The sequence below is a fragment of the Elgaria multicarinata genome, chromosome 5 (genome assembly GCF_023053635.1).
Source record: "Elgaria multicarinata webbii isolate HBS135686 ecotype San Diego chromosome 5, rElgMul1.1.pri, whole genome shotgun sequence".
In the NCBI taxonomy this organism is placed as follows: Eukaryota; Metazoa; Chordata; class Lepidosauria; order Squamata; family Anguidae; genus Elgaria; species Elgaria multicarinata.
In genome coordinates, this window is record NC_086175.1 from 7,377,401 (window position 1) to 7,395,775 (window position 18,375).

General features: G+C 40.7%; 1 protein-coding gene across 1 annotated transcript in view; it reads right to left on the reverse strand.

Moving 5' to 3' along the window:
* Positions 1 to 6,186: 6,186 nt before the first annotated feature.
* Positions 6,187 to 18,375, reverse strand: part of DNAJC15 (DnaJ heat shock protein family (Hsp40) member C15) — a 32,997-nt gene continuing 20,808 nt past the window's right edge. The window contains exons 4-6 of the mRNA XM_063127418.1: positions 13,793 to 13,869; positions 11,533 to 11,603; positions 6,187 to 6,472 (exon numbers count right to left, since the gene is read on the reverse strand). Of these exons, the coding sequence (XP_062983488.1) occupies positions 6,402 to 6,472; positions 11,533 to 11,603; positions 13,793 to 13,869 (219 nt within the window). The 3' untranslated portion in view covers positions 6,187 to 6,401. The remainder of the gene's footprint in view (positions 6,473 to 11,532; positions 11,604 to 13,792; positions 13,870 to 18,375) is intronic.

An 18,375-nucleotide genomic window follows, 5' to 3' on the forward strand; every position in this document is an offset into this window, starting at 1 on the left:
AAGAAATACATCCCATCCTAGTGTAGAAGTCTGTGACCAGGTGGCCGGCCGCTTATCAGGCAACACCAAGGCCCCTGGGCTCTTCCTTCTGGAGGTTTATATTTCAACCAGACTTGGACTGGGCAGCCCTTCAAGCAGAGGACACTTTCCAATAGAGGGCTGTCTTCCGACAACTCTAAGTGCCTAATCATGGAAGTTAGATTACCACCACCACAATCAGAAGGTTTGGAATTCTGCATTTAACATCTTCTAATTCTCCTACCAGACAATGCAGATAAAGCCACAACTAGAGAGCAAAGCATGGAGGCCTCAGTGTGTGCAAACAAGCCCTGGGGACTTCTCAGGGGCCATGCAGATACCCCCCCACACACACACAGGTGCTGGAAGCTAATCAACGTATCTTCAAGAATACAGAAGTAAACAAAAGCAATCCAAGAATAAAACATGCCCATTTGCTATTGCCCCACTGGGCTGTTGCTTTCACCAGTTCAGTGATTTTCAAACCATGTTCATGGGAATCCGAGCATTTCCAAGGAGCTTATTATGGCCTTTCTCAGTTAGCAGATCAATCAATACCTTTCAGGAAAACATCTCCCTGAAAGACAGCTTGCCCACCTCTACTGGACATCAGGAAAAACTTCCTGACTGTTAGAGCAGTACGACAATGGAATCAGTTACCTAGGGAGGTTGTGGGCTCTCCCACACTAGAGGCCTTCAAGAGGCAGCTGGACAACCATCTGTCAGGGATGCTTTAGGGTGGATTCCTGCATTGAGCAGGGGGTTGGACTCGATGGCCTTGTAGGCCCCTGCCAACTCTGCTATTCTATGATTCTATGATTCTACTCATTGTTCCCACAATGCAAAGCCATGGGTGCTGGGTGTGCATGAAATCCTACACTTAATTCACAGAGGGTGGCAGCGAGGCCCCAGAGGCTTGGGCAGTGTTTCTAGGTGTGCCTTAGGATCCTTTGCAACTCGCAAACAAATTAATGTGAAATGGCTGCCTTGAATATTCCCTGAAAAGCACTGCTCCACACTGCTACATGCAGCCATTATTTTAGAAGCTCCAGTTTCCCTGAGACTTTCTTCTCCAGGTTACCAGAGAAATTAATGCCTCCTGCCTACTTACATGTTGGGAAAAGAAAGGAGAAGAAAAACTCCTCACAAACTGCTATCTTGAATAGGTTTGTCCTCTCTCCTGGCAACTGCAGAAAAATCCTGAATATGTACAAAATTTGTGAATACAGAAATAATATATATATGGCTAGGAGCCCTGCAGGAAACATTAGAAGCTGGGACAGCGATCAACAGGACATCCTGAAAAGCACATAGGCCAGAAGGCAAATAAACTCTCCAGATTCTATTAAGGGATCTCATTATTTGAACCCATTCCAAACTGGTGAACTCTGGAATCTTCAATATTTAGTTTCGCCAAGAAGACTCTCTGTTGACTGGCTTAGTCAAGAGACAAGTCCAGCTGCATCATAACCTCCAAAAGGTTAATGTCTTACTAGAAAAATAGGGAAATCAATAGAAACATGTCAACTAATTATCTCATATTTTCCTTAAGAACTTATATGTAGAACAAATAAATAAATCTACTGTTGCCTCCAATTGTACCCAAACGAGAAACATTGTATTCCATCCTTTAATTGAAGGAACTTGAACCACAATCTGTAACCTTAGGACTCAAATCTTCACACCTCATTTACTGGATCAATTTGTCCCCAGAAGCGATTTACACTACAATGATTCCCACCGAGGCCTATGAAGAAAGGCCAGAGCGTTTACTGACTGGCCGGCTGCTGAGTTCTGCTGACTAGGATGCTCATGTCATGATATCTAACAGGTATTTTGGTTTCACTTCACGCCAATGGCTTGTTTACAGACCATATTTTCTGCTAAAACAAAAAAGGGTCTCTGTACTTCTCAAAGATATTGAGATAAAACTGTGGCTTGACTGTGGCATCAAGGGAAATAGGTTCCCTATATTAACATGCTGAATCTCCAGCCTTAGTGCTGTCCTTCACACTTTCACTATTCTTTGGAGCAGTCGTTCAATTTGATTCAAGATGTTCCAAGTCCTAAATTAGTGTCTGATGTCAGTAATGAATCTATTACTGGAAAAATAATGAAGCTTTATCCAAACAAGACAGAGGTGCTACTGGACAGTGAAAATGCAGATCAGGGAATAAGGTTGAACCTGCCTTAGATGTATACACCCCTTGAGGTTAAAAATTTGGGTGAACTCTTTTATTTGGCCCTGAACCTGCTTGCCTAGGTTTTAGCAGTGGCCAGGAGTGGCCCAACTGGCCTGTTCCTGGAAATGTCAGATATGGCTACAGTGACATGTACATGGGGCTGCCTTTGGAAAGTGTGAAGAAACTTCAGGTGGTCCAAGATGCTGCAGCAAGACTATTGACTGGGGTGCGTTACAGGAGTATGTGACTCCCTTGTTACATCAGCTTCAATGGCTGCTGGTCTGTTTCCTGGCACAATTCAAAATGCTGGTTATGACCTATAAAGCCCTCTACAGTTTGGGACCAGACTACTTGAAAGACCTTGTTCTCCCATAAAAGCCTACCCAATTTTCAGCGTAGGCTCATCTCTCTGCCCAATATCATCAGAGGCACATTGGGCAAGGGTGGTTGTCATCATCGTCATCATCATCATCATCATCATCATCATCATCTTCCATTTCTATACCACCCCATAACCGAAGGTCTCTGAGCAGCTTACAACAATACAAGAAAGGACCCTTTTTGGTGGCTGTTCACAGGCTCTAGAACTCTTTGCCAACGAAGGCCAGATTCACTCTATGTTTTTTATAAACCTCTGTAACAAAATGTTCTCAGGGCAACTCATACAATAAAACAGGTTAAAAACAGATATAATAATAATAATAATAATAATAATAATAATAATAATAATAATAATAATAATTTTATTTCTTACCCGCCTCTCCCTTTGGATCGAGGCGGGGAACAACATTAGAACAGGAATCAATGCATCTTAAAAATTCATGATTTAACATTGATCTGGATAGGCCTGCCGGAAAAGGCTAGTCTTTAAAGCTGCCTTAAAATCACACATAGAGTTCATTTTACGAATCTCCTCCGGCAGGTCATTCCACAATCTGGGGGCGACAGAAGAAAAGGTCCTCTGGGAAACTGATGTCAGCCTAGTTTTAGCTCACTGAAGTAAGTTCACCCCAGAGGACCTGAGTGTGCGGGGCGGACTATATGGGAGAAGGCGATCCCGCAGGTAACCTGGACCCAAACCATTTAGGGCTTTAAAGGTAATGACCAACACTTTGTACTTTGCCTGGAAACTAATTGGCAGCCAGTGGAGTGATTTTAATGTTGGTGTAATGTGGTCACCCCTAGGTGTACCGGTGACCAACCTGGCTGCCATATTTTGAACTAAAATATCTAAAACGCCTGGGAGAAGGGTAAGGGTTACCTAGCACTGAAAACATAGTGTGGACACCAGGCGAGCTTTCTGAGGGAGGCATTCCATAAGGGGGCACCCCAACCAAGGTCATCTTGCAGCTGGCCACCTAACCATTCAGTGGGGGTACCAGCAGATTTGTTCAGACAGGTGTCGGCCTTTAACATGATTGGTCAGTTTGTTGAAAGTTTCAAACTGTACTGTTATTTCTTACTTTGATGCATTTTTAACTGAATTGCTTTTATATTTTGACAATGGCTTGGTATTTTATTTTGTGTTCTATTAGTCATCTATAGAACCATTTATGGTGGACAGTGGGATATTAATTTATTAACTAAAATGATGTCCCCTTCCTACTGTAATACTCGTTACCATTTTTGTTACTTTGGATTTGTTATTTTTCTCAGCTCAGAGCCGTGATCTTGAAAAGTACCACAGAATTTAGGGTTGTGGTTAGTTCTACCGCACGTCCATGCTACCGCATGTTGTAAGCAGTTTAATTAATTAGATCTTCTCACAAGGGTACATGGAGACCTTGTAATCTAAAACATAGTCTAATCTAAAGGAAATCTAATTTGGAAAATAGATAAGATAGAAAAAGACAAAGCCCTTTCCTAACCTTAAAGAGGCAAGCGGACATATATCCACACAGCAGGGTGAACATTGTTAAGTTGGGTGAAGAGGAGAAGAGCCACAGAAGAGATAGAAGGTAATAACACCAGCAAAGGGGAGATTAATTTAAAGTACAAAGCAATACTAACAGTTTTACATTTATTTATGTTTCCATTAAAAATTTTATGGGAGTTTTTAATAAAGTCTTTTCCTCAGCAACAAAAGAGAGCATTCAGATGGGAACAGCAGCTCTCATCAACTTATAAAATCAGCCGAGAGAACATTTTCATTGCCTAACAGAGCAATTCTGCTTTTGGGCAAAAGGCCAGATAACATACAGATTGCACTAGGGACAGAGAAACTTTAGTTTTCCTGCTCACACCTGCCTTTATGACTAAAAAGCAAATTAGACCTTCAATGAGCATGGAAGATTTACAGGAATTAATTTAAATGGAATTCAGTAAGGTATAGAAATTGAGACAAAAATATATCATACCCTCGAATAAAAGATCATTTGTAGATAATGTTTTGAATAAAAAACATTCCATACGAGACCAACACAATGACATTTTTTCATAAGGTAGCAGATTGTCAGAGATATGAAAAAATACATTAGATAAACAATAACATTACCAAGGTTTTGGATAACATTGCATTAGTTGTCTCAAAAGTAAATCAATGATAGATTACAGTGTCACTATAGAAGGTAGATATGTTATTGTTGGAAAGTAAAAATATGTAGGAATGAGTGGGTCCATAGAACTCTGTGCCCAGTCTAATAATGGCCAGACACTGGGGATTTTTTTTTTGGCAGAGGATCCTCTTACAGGAAATAGTACTGAGTGGGCCACAAAGCCTTCACCCTAAGGACAATGTACATGAACTGTAATTGGAGGAGACGGCTGTCATAGTATCTCTTAATAGCAGCTTAGGTCAGCAATTTTCCGATGGGGGGCAGATGGATAGAATCAGAGGCAGGCAGTGCCTTCCTCCACCACTAGCCAAGACCTGGAAGATTGGTAATGGACCCTGTATGGCCTGGAGGCTTGCAAACCATGGCTGCCTGCAGAGGCTTCTGGGTGAATGGCTGCTTCTGCTTCTAAGCTAGCAAACTGTTATTGGCTTCTGTACCATTCCTTTGTGTTAAGGGAAAGATGGTTCAAAAGCACAATTACAGTGATCTCATGAGAACAGCAAGGGTCTTATGTATGTAGCCTGATACTGTATCTGGAGGCTCTAATGAGCTGACATTCCAGTCTTGCCATCCAATTAGTAAGTGCACCTTGGTGAAGAGGATGCTTATGTGTGCCAAAGAAATGCCAAGTAGTGCTTTGTTTATCAACAACAATGTAGACTTACGCTATAGATTTTCATGATGAGAAGAGCTGCTTTGTTATTAATCCCATGCAATTAATCACTTGCTTAACTTGGCAGCTGTGCCAAGTTCAGTTATGCTATCATTGTTCTTGTGCCCAGGGGTGCGGGGTCCAGACTGCTTGAAGGGTCTTCTGTGCAGAGAGCTTTCGCAGTCTGGTCCACTTTATTGGGATATGCTTGAATGTGCTGAAATATGCCAATAAATTCGTTTCCTTGTAAGCAAACCTGTGAGTCTGGCTACTTTTGTCTCCTTGGAAACCCTGAAACAACCTGAAGCTCACGGCTGGAGCTAAACGGAATAGAACAGACCCTCAGTAGTTGATGCAGGATTTATGAGGGTGGCTGAATCCTCACTGCTCCCATCATCCCAACATGTTTTTGGCTAGATGTTTGTTAACATTGCAGATGTATATTGATTTTATTAATATTTGCTCTTTTATTATTATATGGATTGTATTACTGGATGGCTTTTGTCCTTAAAATGCAGCCCAGAAATATTTAAAATAAATAGCAAATAGATATGGATAATGGGAATTTGAACTCAGGTCCAAGTCCAGCATTCTATCCATTATACACAGTGGTATAATCATTATTACAAACTCAACTTCTCAAAGTAAATGTAGAAAAATATGTGCAAGCACACTATAAAAAAGAGATAGTACCAGTATTAAAACTTTTCTGCACGATGGTGTTACAGTTCAGGTGTAATATCCATGTAATGTACTTTCCCTACAAGATAGACACAAATGAGGTTTTTAATGCAAAATTGACTTTTATTATTAAATACTTCAAATTGCATCTTCAAATATTCTTAAAACTCTATTAATGATACTGCAGCTGAAGACTAGTTCTAGCACCATTTAATACAGAATGGAAAGCAGCTACATGGGAAGTTGTTGAATAGCCTATTTGAGGTTCCCTAGGCATAATAAAAAGTTTCTCAAAACAGAAATCCTGGGGTCTTAATGTTTACAGCTTGATTCCAACAAATCTTTTGCTTCATTGATTTTTGTTGCTAAGTACGGAGAGCCACCTGAATAAAAAGGGGGAAAAATAAAGTGAACACCACATAACGCTGTATGTACCTTAAGAATAGCATAATCCTTAGTTATTGGAAGCACATTTTATATGCCGTTGCACAAATTAAGTTTCATTAACTTTCTAGCAAGAAATTGACATAAGAGATTGACATAAACAATAGGAAACCACGATCTTACAGGCAGTTGTTACATTTTCAAAAACACCGGATGAGCCCAACAGCTCCAGCCATGCTTCCATTCACAGGCTGATGCCTTGTGGGATTGAGGAACGGGTTCTCTCACAGGCAAAATGTGGGAGCGCTGCATCTCAGAGCTTTCCGTATAAGCTGCTTGCATAATATTATGAGGCATTTATTTGCACATGCCCCACGAACAGCTTGTGGGAATCTTCTGCTACCTGGGAGTGGTGGGGTGAAGGGCAGGACTGGGAAAGTTCACAGATTGAGGCCTTAGCTAGACCTAAGGTTTATCCCGGTATCGTCCCGGGGTCATCCCTGTTCATGTAAATGACACACAGGGGATCCCGGGATCAGGCAGGGACGACCCCAGGATAAACCTTAGGTCTAGCTAAGGCCTGGCTCTACTGTCATATAGCGAAGCACTAATGATGATGACTTTGAAGTCTTTCTAGTTTAGCACTGGGGTTTAAACTCTAGATATTACTGGGGGACGACAACTGCCTTCAACAGGAAGAAAAGTTAAGGTGTCTTTTCCCAGGATCAATTCTACCAGAGCAGCTATATCTGTGTGCAGTAACAGCATTAAAGACTGTGATCAGGCCCCGGGTAGCTTAAGGCACTCCTGCCTATTTTATTTAATTTCTGACAACATTCTTTGAAGGAAATCCCCAGTAAGAATTTTAATATAAAATAATTCAGTGCACACAGCATGTGTGTCCTATTCTTGATTTAAGGCACAGGCATACTAGCCAAGAGTGTCACATTAAAGCTATTGAAACATAGAATGCCTTCCTCTTCCCAGTCCTCGACACTGCCATTGCTTTCCAGTCCATCTAACAATTTGATTACAGTTCAGCAGTCTTGGTGTTTGGTTTTTTTTTTTACTCTCCCCTCGAGTGCCAACCATCTGCCTCCCGCTGCTGAAAACAACATCCGAAGGACTGCTGTCATGAGCTCACCAGGCTGTCGCGCACACACCTAGACGCTTGTCCGTGAAAATGTGCTTTCCAAAACAGAACATTGAGAACAACCCTTTCTAAGCATCTGTTCGGAGGAATAACACACCGTGGAAGCACAGGGCAAGATATCCGTTTTAGAACCCATTTATACGAGACGTGTGGTACGCGGAAAGCGCTTGTGAGGCCAAATGAAAGCCATACTTAGTTATCTTGTTTTTTTAAAAATGTCTGTAACCCGTGCGGTGACCCCTTCATGTGTAGCATCTGCTTACCAGCCTCTTAGAGCCTGGAGGGAAGGAACACAGGTGTGTAAATGCTGCACACATACAAGCCAGTGCACAGATTAAGGGGGGAAAAACCTTTGAAACATGATGCTGGGCACATGGCACCCTGCACAGGCAAATGCCTTTTGCACAGTTCACATCTTGCATAACATTAACTCTTAGCATCATAGAAACAAGATTGAGTGCTAAGATGCACTTTCAAACTGGATCTACAGCACACACATGTGTGAAGGCAAGGGCACCTTTACCAGCCTAATAATTTATGCTTTTTGCTAATATGGATTGAACATAGTTTCTCTAAGTGGAGTTGAGAGTGTAGAAGATATGGGGAGTGTAAAAGAAAAGTGGAGCTCTGTTGCTGTGCCTGGGATTTCCCCACAAAGAGTTGAAAGTCTAGAAAGGAAACCAGATCCTAGTGAGGTGGCAAAGTAATCAGTGGGATGTTGCAGTGAACAACCATCCTGAGAATAAAAAGGGGGAGTGGGGCTGAAATTTGGAGAAGGCCTAAACTCTGAAGAGAATGAGAGAAAGGTTGTGTGAATGCAAGCATGCTGGTGACAAGGAGTTCGACAAACTAGCATTGGAACCCCGGGTAGAGAACGTATTTCCAAGTGGTTGACTACTGCCAATCATTCTCTTCAAGTCTAAGCTACTCCACAGGGTTAGGAAAAACTAGGGGGAGAGAACTATGAACACTGCCCTGAGCTTCTAGAACGATCAAGTTAAAGGAAGCCAGATTCCAGCTGGACATCAGGAAAAACTTCCTGACTGTTAGAGCAGTACGGCAATGGAATCAGTTACCTAGGGAGGTTGTGGGCTCTCCCACACTAGAGGCCTTCAAGAGGCAGATGGATGACCATCTGTCAGGGATGCTTTAGGGTGGATTCCTGCATTGAGCAGGGGGTTGGACTCGATGGCCTTGTAGGCCCCTTCCAACTCTGCTATTCTAGGATTCTAAGATTCTAAGAAAGAACAGAATATCAACATAGTAATTGCATTTGTAATGCTTTGATATTATATTCTCTTGTCAGGAGATTTTACAGTAATCACTTCTGTCAACAGATTTTTTTTCTAGATCTAAGAAGGTACAAATGCAATCCTAACATGGGTAAGCAGTAGCAATTCAGAAACTGGCTCCAACATTTATTCAGACGCATAGTGCAGTCTGATAGCCACACAGTATTATTCCACTAAGGTTTCTGGAAAATTGATTAGGGTCTCAGCCTGAAAAGATAGAAATTGTGATAAGTGGAAGCATCCCAAGTAGATACTGCTCTTCAAGTGGTGAAGAGCGTACAGCATACAGTACACTAGCCATATAATTATGAGGAGCAACACTAGTGTTGTGGATTGAGATGTGAATGCTTGGGGGGGAAATGGAAAAATTCAGGGGGAAAAACCCATTTCCCCCCATTTTGTTCCAAAGACTTCTTTGCTTTTTTTCTGAAAAACTGAAAATAACAAAGAAAAAATAGATTATGGAATGTTTTATTCTATCAAGATGAATAAAATGTTTAAGACAAGGTGCTCATATATTTACTTCTCCAAATGATTTCTAAAAACTATATACAGTATTAGATTATTACGATTTCTGTGCACCAAGGACAAGCAAGTCCTAGGTTGCAAACTGAGACTACAACTCTCAAAAGCAAGAGCAAGATGCATTTCTGCCTCTAGGGGGCACTGCCATTAAAGCAGAGACTGAAACTGATAGTGATGGCTATAGCTCAGAAAATGAGTCTGATTAAATTTCATGCATATTCATTGAATCTTTTTCTCAGTTCTTTTTATGGGAATAGGTGCTTTATGTCTGCTTGACACTCTGGAGGACTAGCAGAGACATAAATAATTTTCTTTGTGACTAATGTTGATAGTTTCTTCTGTTTGTTTGTTTTAATTGTGTGTGTTTTTGCCTGCTCCTCATAAGCCCCCAAAACCATAGAGGTTCCTTACAGTTCAGGAGCTTGTACCTATACTTGTTACCAAAAACCCTAAAAATTTATAAAAGTAAATTCAATTTGAAATAATTGCTTGAATACACTATACTTTTAATATACCAAATGTAATTTTATGCCAAACCAACTTGGACATAATTACATTTTATGTTCCTAAAGTAACAAAATGACTTTCAATCTATAAAAAGTGCTAATACTGCTTATATATTTTCAATTTTTCCCAAAATTTCCATTTTTTTCCTGAGGGGAAAAAAAACAACAGGGAAAAACTGGGTTTTTCCCATCGTTTCAAAATTTCTGAAAATTTTACATCTCTAGTTGTGGGACTTGATAGATTGGATACACTTAAAAGTGCACCACAACCCCAGAAAATGCCCAATGCAGACACAAACAAAGTAGGTGTTTCAAAAGAGCATGTATTAGACGATTGGATATAACAATGCTTGTGTCAAAAGAATAGAGACAAGGACAGAGTAAAAAAACAAAACTTGGGAAGGACTGATGGGGGTGGGTGGAAAAGAACTTGTGCCTGGTATTCTCTCAAAAGGCCTTTGTACAAATCTAAGTGGCAGCTGAGCAGTCACTAGAGTTATGTGATGTGGTAAACCCCCTCCACTGCACTGCAATTGGGGGAAAAGGCGCATTTTGAAATGAAATCAGGTGCCTGACCGTGACATCCCCAGGGGCTACGGAGCAATAGAACATGCGAAGTTAACTCAAGAGTGGCAGTATTTTGATCACTGTCTCATCATAATTACAATTGTTTACATCCAAATGTATTTTATCTACGACTAGATCACACAGCAAATCTCAATACATTAATTTATTATTTGTCATATTTATACCCCACTCCTCAGCCAAAAAAAGGCTCTCGGAGCGGATTACAATTAGTTAGCAAAAAAAAGACAGTTATTAAGAATAACCAGTGAAAGAAAAGCAAGCAAGAAAACAAAGAGAGCAATTGTATTTGCCACACCTTTCACCTTAATGAGGTCAGAATTAATTTTATACTCCTGAAATGAGAAGGAATAAACTATAAATCTGTCAGCGAGATATAAAAATCTTCACTTCCTCCTTTTTGGCTTTTTAAATACTGTGCAACCCTCAACCATCTGTTGTATTAGAGTACAAGCAGCAATGAACATATGGGCTTTCCTTCTCAACCAGCTGTAGTGTAGTTAAAGTTATAATAAGAGCTTTTGGGGGAGATATGTTTACATTAAAAACCTGGCTACTTAAAACATCTGTAGCTGGTGTTATAGTTTTTAAGAGCACTAAAATGTAGCACATATATTTGTCATTTCTATAACACCCTGCTCAAAAATGTCTATTTATGGCTGCAAAGACATTTTTTCCACAGCTTCATGGCTAACGTTTTCCCTTCTTCCAAAGCTAACAGCTTGACATAGCAGTTCCAGAAACTCCCTGCTTGACAGCTAGTTAGGCTTGTGATCTAGTGAATGACCCCAAAGGCAGCCACTTCATTCCCTGCTATGGTTTATGTAGGCGGGATGTGAATCTGTTTTTATACAAGCTAAACATACTGCAGGTAACACTCTAAGACTTGCTTTGAAATACAGTGCATAGAATTTGTGAATTTAGCTACCAAGTGCAAGACTAATCACTGAACAAAGAGGATCAGGCAGCCTGTTACCTATCAACTAATATTAGCATACCTTTATCAGGGTGATTCAAAATCATGATTTGTCTGTGGGCAGTTCTAATCTTGGTTTTACTAGCGGATGGACTGTAAAAGATAAATTTAGAGCGCTTAACATACATAATGAGTCTTGCAGACTGTAAATTACCCATGTGTTTGCTTCTGAAAAACAAAGTCTAGAGATCTTTGCCATCTGGTGGGCAAAAGAAAACATTGCACCCTTGAAGAAAAAAATAACTTCAAAATAATAATAATAATAATAATAATAATAATAATAATAATAATAAATTATTTCTTATCTGCCTCTCCATTTCGATTGAAGCAGGGAACAACAGTAAATATAAAATACAGAAAACTGAATTAAAACATAAGATACATAGTTAAAACATCCTAAAAACATTCTAAACACATCTTAAAATTCCACTGGATAGGCTTGCCAGAAGAGATCAGTCTTTATAGCTTTCTTCAATGCTATTAGACTGTGAAGTTGATGAGTCTCCTCTGGCAGGCCATTCCACAGTCTGGGAGCAGCAGAAGAAAAGGTCCTCTGGGTAATAGTTGTCAGAGGACCTGAGTGTGCGGGGCGGATTGTACGGGAGAAGGCGATCCCGCAGGTAGCCTGGACCCAAACCATGTAGGGCTTTAAAGGTGATAACCAAGACTTTATACTTTGCCCGGAAACTAATTGGCAGCCAGTGAAGAGATTTTAAGACTGGTGTAATGTGGTCTACCGGTGACCAGCCTGGCTTTGTGCTTTGTGTCTAGGGGACTTTGAGAGCGATCCACCCACATCTGCACACATGTGTAATCACTTGGGCTGGCAACTGGTCAGTAACACAGCCAACAGTGCCAGCAGTTGTGGAGGCACCCATCCCTGGGTAAGAGCCTGCCTTTCCCTAGGCAAAGGTGAACTGTGATTCCTCAACCAGCAGCAACCAATTGCAAATGTATGCATTCCATCAATAATCGACACGTGCACAGGAGAGGCCTGTGGTTTGCACTGAGGATTCAATGCTTATTTTTTTATATTGCGACTTTCCTACAGCAACGGTTCACCATCAGTGTTGAGCACCATCTCCATATTGGATTTTGCCCTTCAGCAGTGCCAAGACCTTCACGAAGGAAACCCTCTGCAAGGCCTTTCCATACACTGATGGTTGGCCTTTCAGCTTCTGCTGTAGGAATACAAATGAACGGCACAGCTCCATCCATTCCAAACAATGGAAGGAATCAACTACTGGAATGCTGAGATTTAGCAGTACAATTCACAATTGTATGGTTTTTCACAGAAAAGTTATGCAACTCAGGCAAGTTAATAACCACTATTGGTTTGGTTTGGTTTGTGCTTAAAAGTCATATTTTCTGCATAGATTTTCAGGAGTCTAAGTTCTGCATAAACCATGCTGGATTAAACATGTGCAGAATTGAAGAAGGGTAATAGCTATGCATGCTATTTAAGACTGTTTTTAATACGTAAGAAATAGTACTCAGATTTGCCCATTTATCTCTTCAATCCCCATTCCTTTTGCATTGGGTCTAATAGTGCATAAACATTATTTTATTTTGTAACCCACCTTGAGTGCATTGGCAGAAGAGAAGTATATCAAGGTAAATCTATATAGTTACATCTTTCGAACAGCCTAACTTTTCCTAACAGATAGCAAACTGAGTAGTTGTGTGACATCCAGTTCTGAATCTAAATAATTATGTGCTTGAGTGTAGGTTAGATTATACTCTGATATTAGAGAAAATTATTTAGATACTTTTCTAAAGATAATGAAATATTGGCGTATATCACACAAACCGGACTTCCTTCTACAATCAGAAAATCAATTCATTGTTCAAAAGGTTGCAGTGCTTGCGACTAAAGCTGCATGGTGGAGAGAAAAGTTCCTCTATTCACCTGATTCTCTTTCTGTGAAGGGCCATAGTAACTCAGAGATCTGAGCATTTTAAAATTGCACCTTGACAATATTTTAACTCTTCTTTTAGCCTTTTAATTGCAATGTTTTATGGTTGCATAAGCTGCATTTTGTTTAATTTTATCCACCTTTTTACTGTTTTAATGATTGATATTGTTTTTATCTTGCAATGGTCCTTGGACCCAAGCAATAAAGTACTGTTGTTGTACATTGTTGAGTAGTTGAGTGTGTGCCACTTCTTTTAGTGTGCTTTAATTAAAGTTACTGAGTGGAGTGTTTCTGTCCTACATTTTATACCATTCTTCTTTAAGATTTGGGAACTGAATAGATTCTGTTTCAATAAAGAACACTTACCTTACGCCTAAAATAAGACTAGCTTCTCGCCGATTCATTTTCTGTTCAAATCCGCCTTTATAATAGGAAGAAAGATTCTGTATGGGAGACAAGATGGAAGTGTGAAGTACAGCGACCTCAGTTCTGTTATATGGATCATTTCTGTTATATGGATCATCCTGGCACATTCATTTTGAAGCCAGGAAGCTATGGCTCAACAGTAACCAAACCTACGCTCCGCAAGATAAGAAAGACAGATCTGTCTGTACCTTGTGTTAGCTTTTCATCTATGGAACTAATAGCAACTGGGGAGGGGCAGGTTGCATTAGAAAAGGCATAGGAGGAAAGGCTGACCCTCTCCTAGGGCACCACTTCCCCAATCTTTCAAGCAGCTACCTGAGGTTGCCAATTAGTTAGGCTAGTTCTGTATTTTAAAACTGTAGGAGATACTAAACCAACATTCCAGGGACAGCACATGAAGTTTGGCTGTTTTGGTTATGAAACTGTAAAGCACAACCTTCATAGATGGGACAGTAAAAGTAATACAAATCCTTTAGGACAACTTCCAGCCATCTATGGTTTGTATTCCACAGCACGCCTTTGGTAAATAGAAGTGAATGACCTACTTTTGAAAATAGAGGTGAATGACCAGAGAACACGGAAAGAGGCACAAGAGAAAGATTAATTTGTTTTGATGCTATCATTATCAATGCTTAGTAGTTCTTGTAGATGTTAGCAATCTTTCAGGATATGAGGTTCATTTTTGGACACGAGAAAATACTATCCTTAAATGTGACTGGCAACTTTAGGAATGGGTTTCATGCTTTCCAAATATCAGTTGGGCAACTTCTACTGTAAAATATCTACCTGTTTCTGTGTGCATTTGTAGTAAAATGCTTAAAAGTATTTTTAGTCAATATTTAAAAACAGTGAAAAAATATCTGATCTTTTCAGTATTCCAGATGAATGTTCTTTAAAAAATATTCCTTGGTTTAAAAACTATCAATTTACATAGCAGAAACAGTCATAAAAGGATGCCAAGGGATATTTGCTTCGTTTATCTGGGAATACAGGAAGCAAGATCCAGCCAATGGGATTTCAATGGGAGAAACTGCGATATGTACCCAACAATCCCACTGAAATTAGTGGAATTTAAAAGTGCTTAACCTTGGACTATGCCCACGATGTTACTGTAGTCGGATCAGATGGTTCTGAAGTTCTAAATTCATGGTATTGGACAATTATGCAAATTCATAGCATGGTTTGGGGAGGATCTCTCTAGATATTGGAGCAGTATTAAGAATGTTATTAAAATATATACTGTGGATAAAAAACAAGAAACATGAGTGGGGGAATTGGCATCATAAATGCTATTTCAAAAAATCTAGGATAAATTTTTGAATAAGACTTCAAACTAGAAATATTGCCTTTGGTTTATAGTGTATGAACACTTTAATATCATATGAAGGTTCAATGTACAGGTACAAAGGGTTCAGATTTGATTCTGAAACATGATCAATAGAACAAGACCTTTTGTCTTTTGTTGAAGAGACTTTATTGCTTGAGGAGATAAGACCATCTTTTATCTTTTAAAATCAAGTCATATTTGACACAATAACCAAGAGGAAAAAGAATCCATATGGTCTGTTTGCAGTTTTGAAAAATCATTTTTCACTCTCAGTCTTAAAAGATACGATTCAAATCATAGCGGGCTGTTATTGGCATGGAATAACACACAAGTATATATGTGGATCAACAGATTTGTGATTTCTAGAATTGAAGCTCTCAGAAGCCCTTTGAGTAAGAAACCCTCTTGTTCAAGCTCAGCCAAATGCAAGGAACTATGTTTGAAAATATTAATCAGATTATAACCAATAACAGTAAAACGTAACAGCAAGTCACCAGTGAACACTTGATGAGGTTGTGCGAAGCTATGTGTTGTGTGACTGTAAATATATAAAGTGACTATTAACTCCTTGTGAATCCAATTTCACCTGCATTCAGGTAATAATGGAGTTTTCTACTAAGCAAACAAGAATTTGATTTACATTGCTAAGCTGACCAAACTAAAAGTTGGAAGTATGCACTTATTCTATCTATAGAGGAATATTTAAGAAACACATGAAAAGTTATAAAAAATGGCTTATCATTTCAATCCATTATTTGAATACATTGTTTTAAAAACAAGACCTAAGGAGAATGGGCATGTACTAGACAAAGCTAAGGGGGAAATTAATATGGAGCCATTGCAAAGCACTGGGTTGACCTCATAGGCTTTCCTCCTCTGGCCAACATGCTGCTGAGGATGGCAGTGTCAAGAGGTGGGCCTCCTGCAAGGATCTTAACACCTGGAGAGGCTCGTGTGGGAGAAGGCAGTCCCAAACTCTATAGGGTTTTATAGGCCACAAACAGCACTTTGAATTATGCCCAGAAACTGCCTGGTAGCCAGTGAAGCTGCTGTAACAATGGAGTCACGTGCTACCGGAACCCAGACCCAGTCAACAGTGTTGCTGCAGCATTCTGGACCAGCTGAAGCTTCCAAACAGTTTTCAAAGACAGCCCCACATAGAGCACATTACAATAGTCCGAACGGGACCATGGCTAGATCAGACATCTTTAGTTGTGAGTACAGTGGGCACACTAGTCTCAGCTGTACAAACATATTCCTTTTGGCCACTGCCAAAACCTGGGCATTCAGGTTTAAGTCCAAGTCCAAACCGCAAGGGAACGTAACCCCATGCAGCACAGGTTGAGTTCCTATTCCCTGATGTGTATTTTGACTAACCAAGAGCACCTCTGCTTTGTCTGGATTAAACTTCAATTTGTTCATCCTCATCCAGTTCATTATTGACATCAGACATTAATTTAGAACAAGAACAGCTCCCTTGGATTTAGATGGAAATGAGAGAGAGAGAGAGAGAGAGAGAGAGAGAGAGAGAGGCGTTGCATCAGCATACTGGTGGAACTGAAAGCCAAAACTCCAGAAACTCTCCCAGTAGTTTCATGCATATGTTAAATAGCATGGGGGATAAGGTAGTACCCTGAGGGGATACAACAGGGCAATGGCTATGGTGTTGAACAGGAATCCCCCAGCACCACTGTCTGAAATTGACTCTCCAAAGGCCCAAGCCACCATATAACAGTGCTCCGAGTCCCATCTCAGACACCTCAGAAGGATACCGTGATAGATGGTATCAAAAGCTGTTGAGAGATCCAACAGAACCAACAGGGGTCCAGCAGAACCAACAGGGACACATTCCCATTGTCCACTTTCTGGGGTAGATCATCCGCCACTTTCTGCCTCATCCAGAAATCCCTAAAGCTGAGAAGCCATCACACACTCTAGCAGCACCTTGCTAAGAATGGAATACCAGACGGAAATTATCCAATACAGTGGAGCTCAGGAAGGTTATTTTTAACAAATATCTTACCACCGCCTCTTTTAAGCAAGATGGACTCACACCTTGCCGTAAAGAAGGATTCACCACTATCCTTACCCACTCAGTCAGTCCTCCTGGCCAGTTTTATAAGCCAGAAAGCACCAGAACAGAAGTGGTAGGCTTCACCTCTCCAAGGATCGTGTCCACATCCTTGGGCTGTACAAGTTGGAAAGTATCCATTATAACCAAATATGCAGGGGGAAAGGTTACATCCAACAGACCTGCAGCGTCAACTAAGGCATCCAAGTCGGCACAAACACAATTTTGTCTCCAAAGTGTTATGCAAAGTGTTCACAACAGGCTATTGAGTGGCCCACCTCTTAGGCCTTTGAATGAAAAAGCTCCTTTGGGTGACTCTGCAGATGCAATGCAGTGGAGAAGTACAAGTTCTTCGCCACCCTCAATGCCAAGCAATAGGTTTTCAAATGAGCTCTAGCCCATGTTCAGTTGGGTTTGTTCCTCATTTTCTGCCAATGTTGTTCTAGTTAATGTCCCACTCACTTCATCACTCCTAGCTCACCATAAAAAACCAGGGAATTCTTTTACCTCCACTCCATTGGAGGACATTGAGGAGCAATCGTGTCAACAACCCAGGGCATTTCCTCATTCCAGAGGTCATCTAGGGCTTCAACAGAATCATCTGTCGAGTTGATAGAAAGATCCCCAAGACCCATCAGAAAAGCATTCTGTGTCCTGGATCCAACAGTCTCCTTAATTGGTCCTCTGCCCCTGCAGAGGATCCGGGTCCCAGTGATCCGTCCAATCAAATTCACCCAGTGAAGTCCAATCAGGTAGTGATCCGTCTATGACAACAAAAATATAGGAAGTTCCTCCACTCCCAGATCACCATCATCCCACCCAACACAGAAAACCAGATCCAAAGGGTGCCCTGCTGAATGAGTGGGACCAGATACTAATTGGGGCAGACCCATGGTTGTCATGGTGGCCATGAATTCCTGAGCCCTTCCTGACAAGGTGGCCTCAACATGTATGGTGGAATCCTCCAGCCCAGCAAAGCTCCAGCACCACCCCAGTTAGCTTAGCAAGGGAGACTGTTGGGCAACAGGGCGAGCAGTACAACAACAGAATCCCTATCCGAAGGGCCCTACACTCACTGGATGGAAAGGGGAAGTATGGGATATAGCCTGCTCTGAAAAATTAACC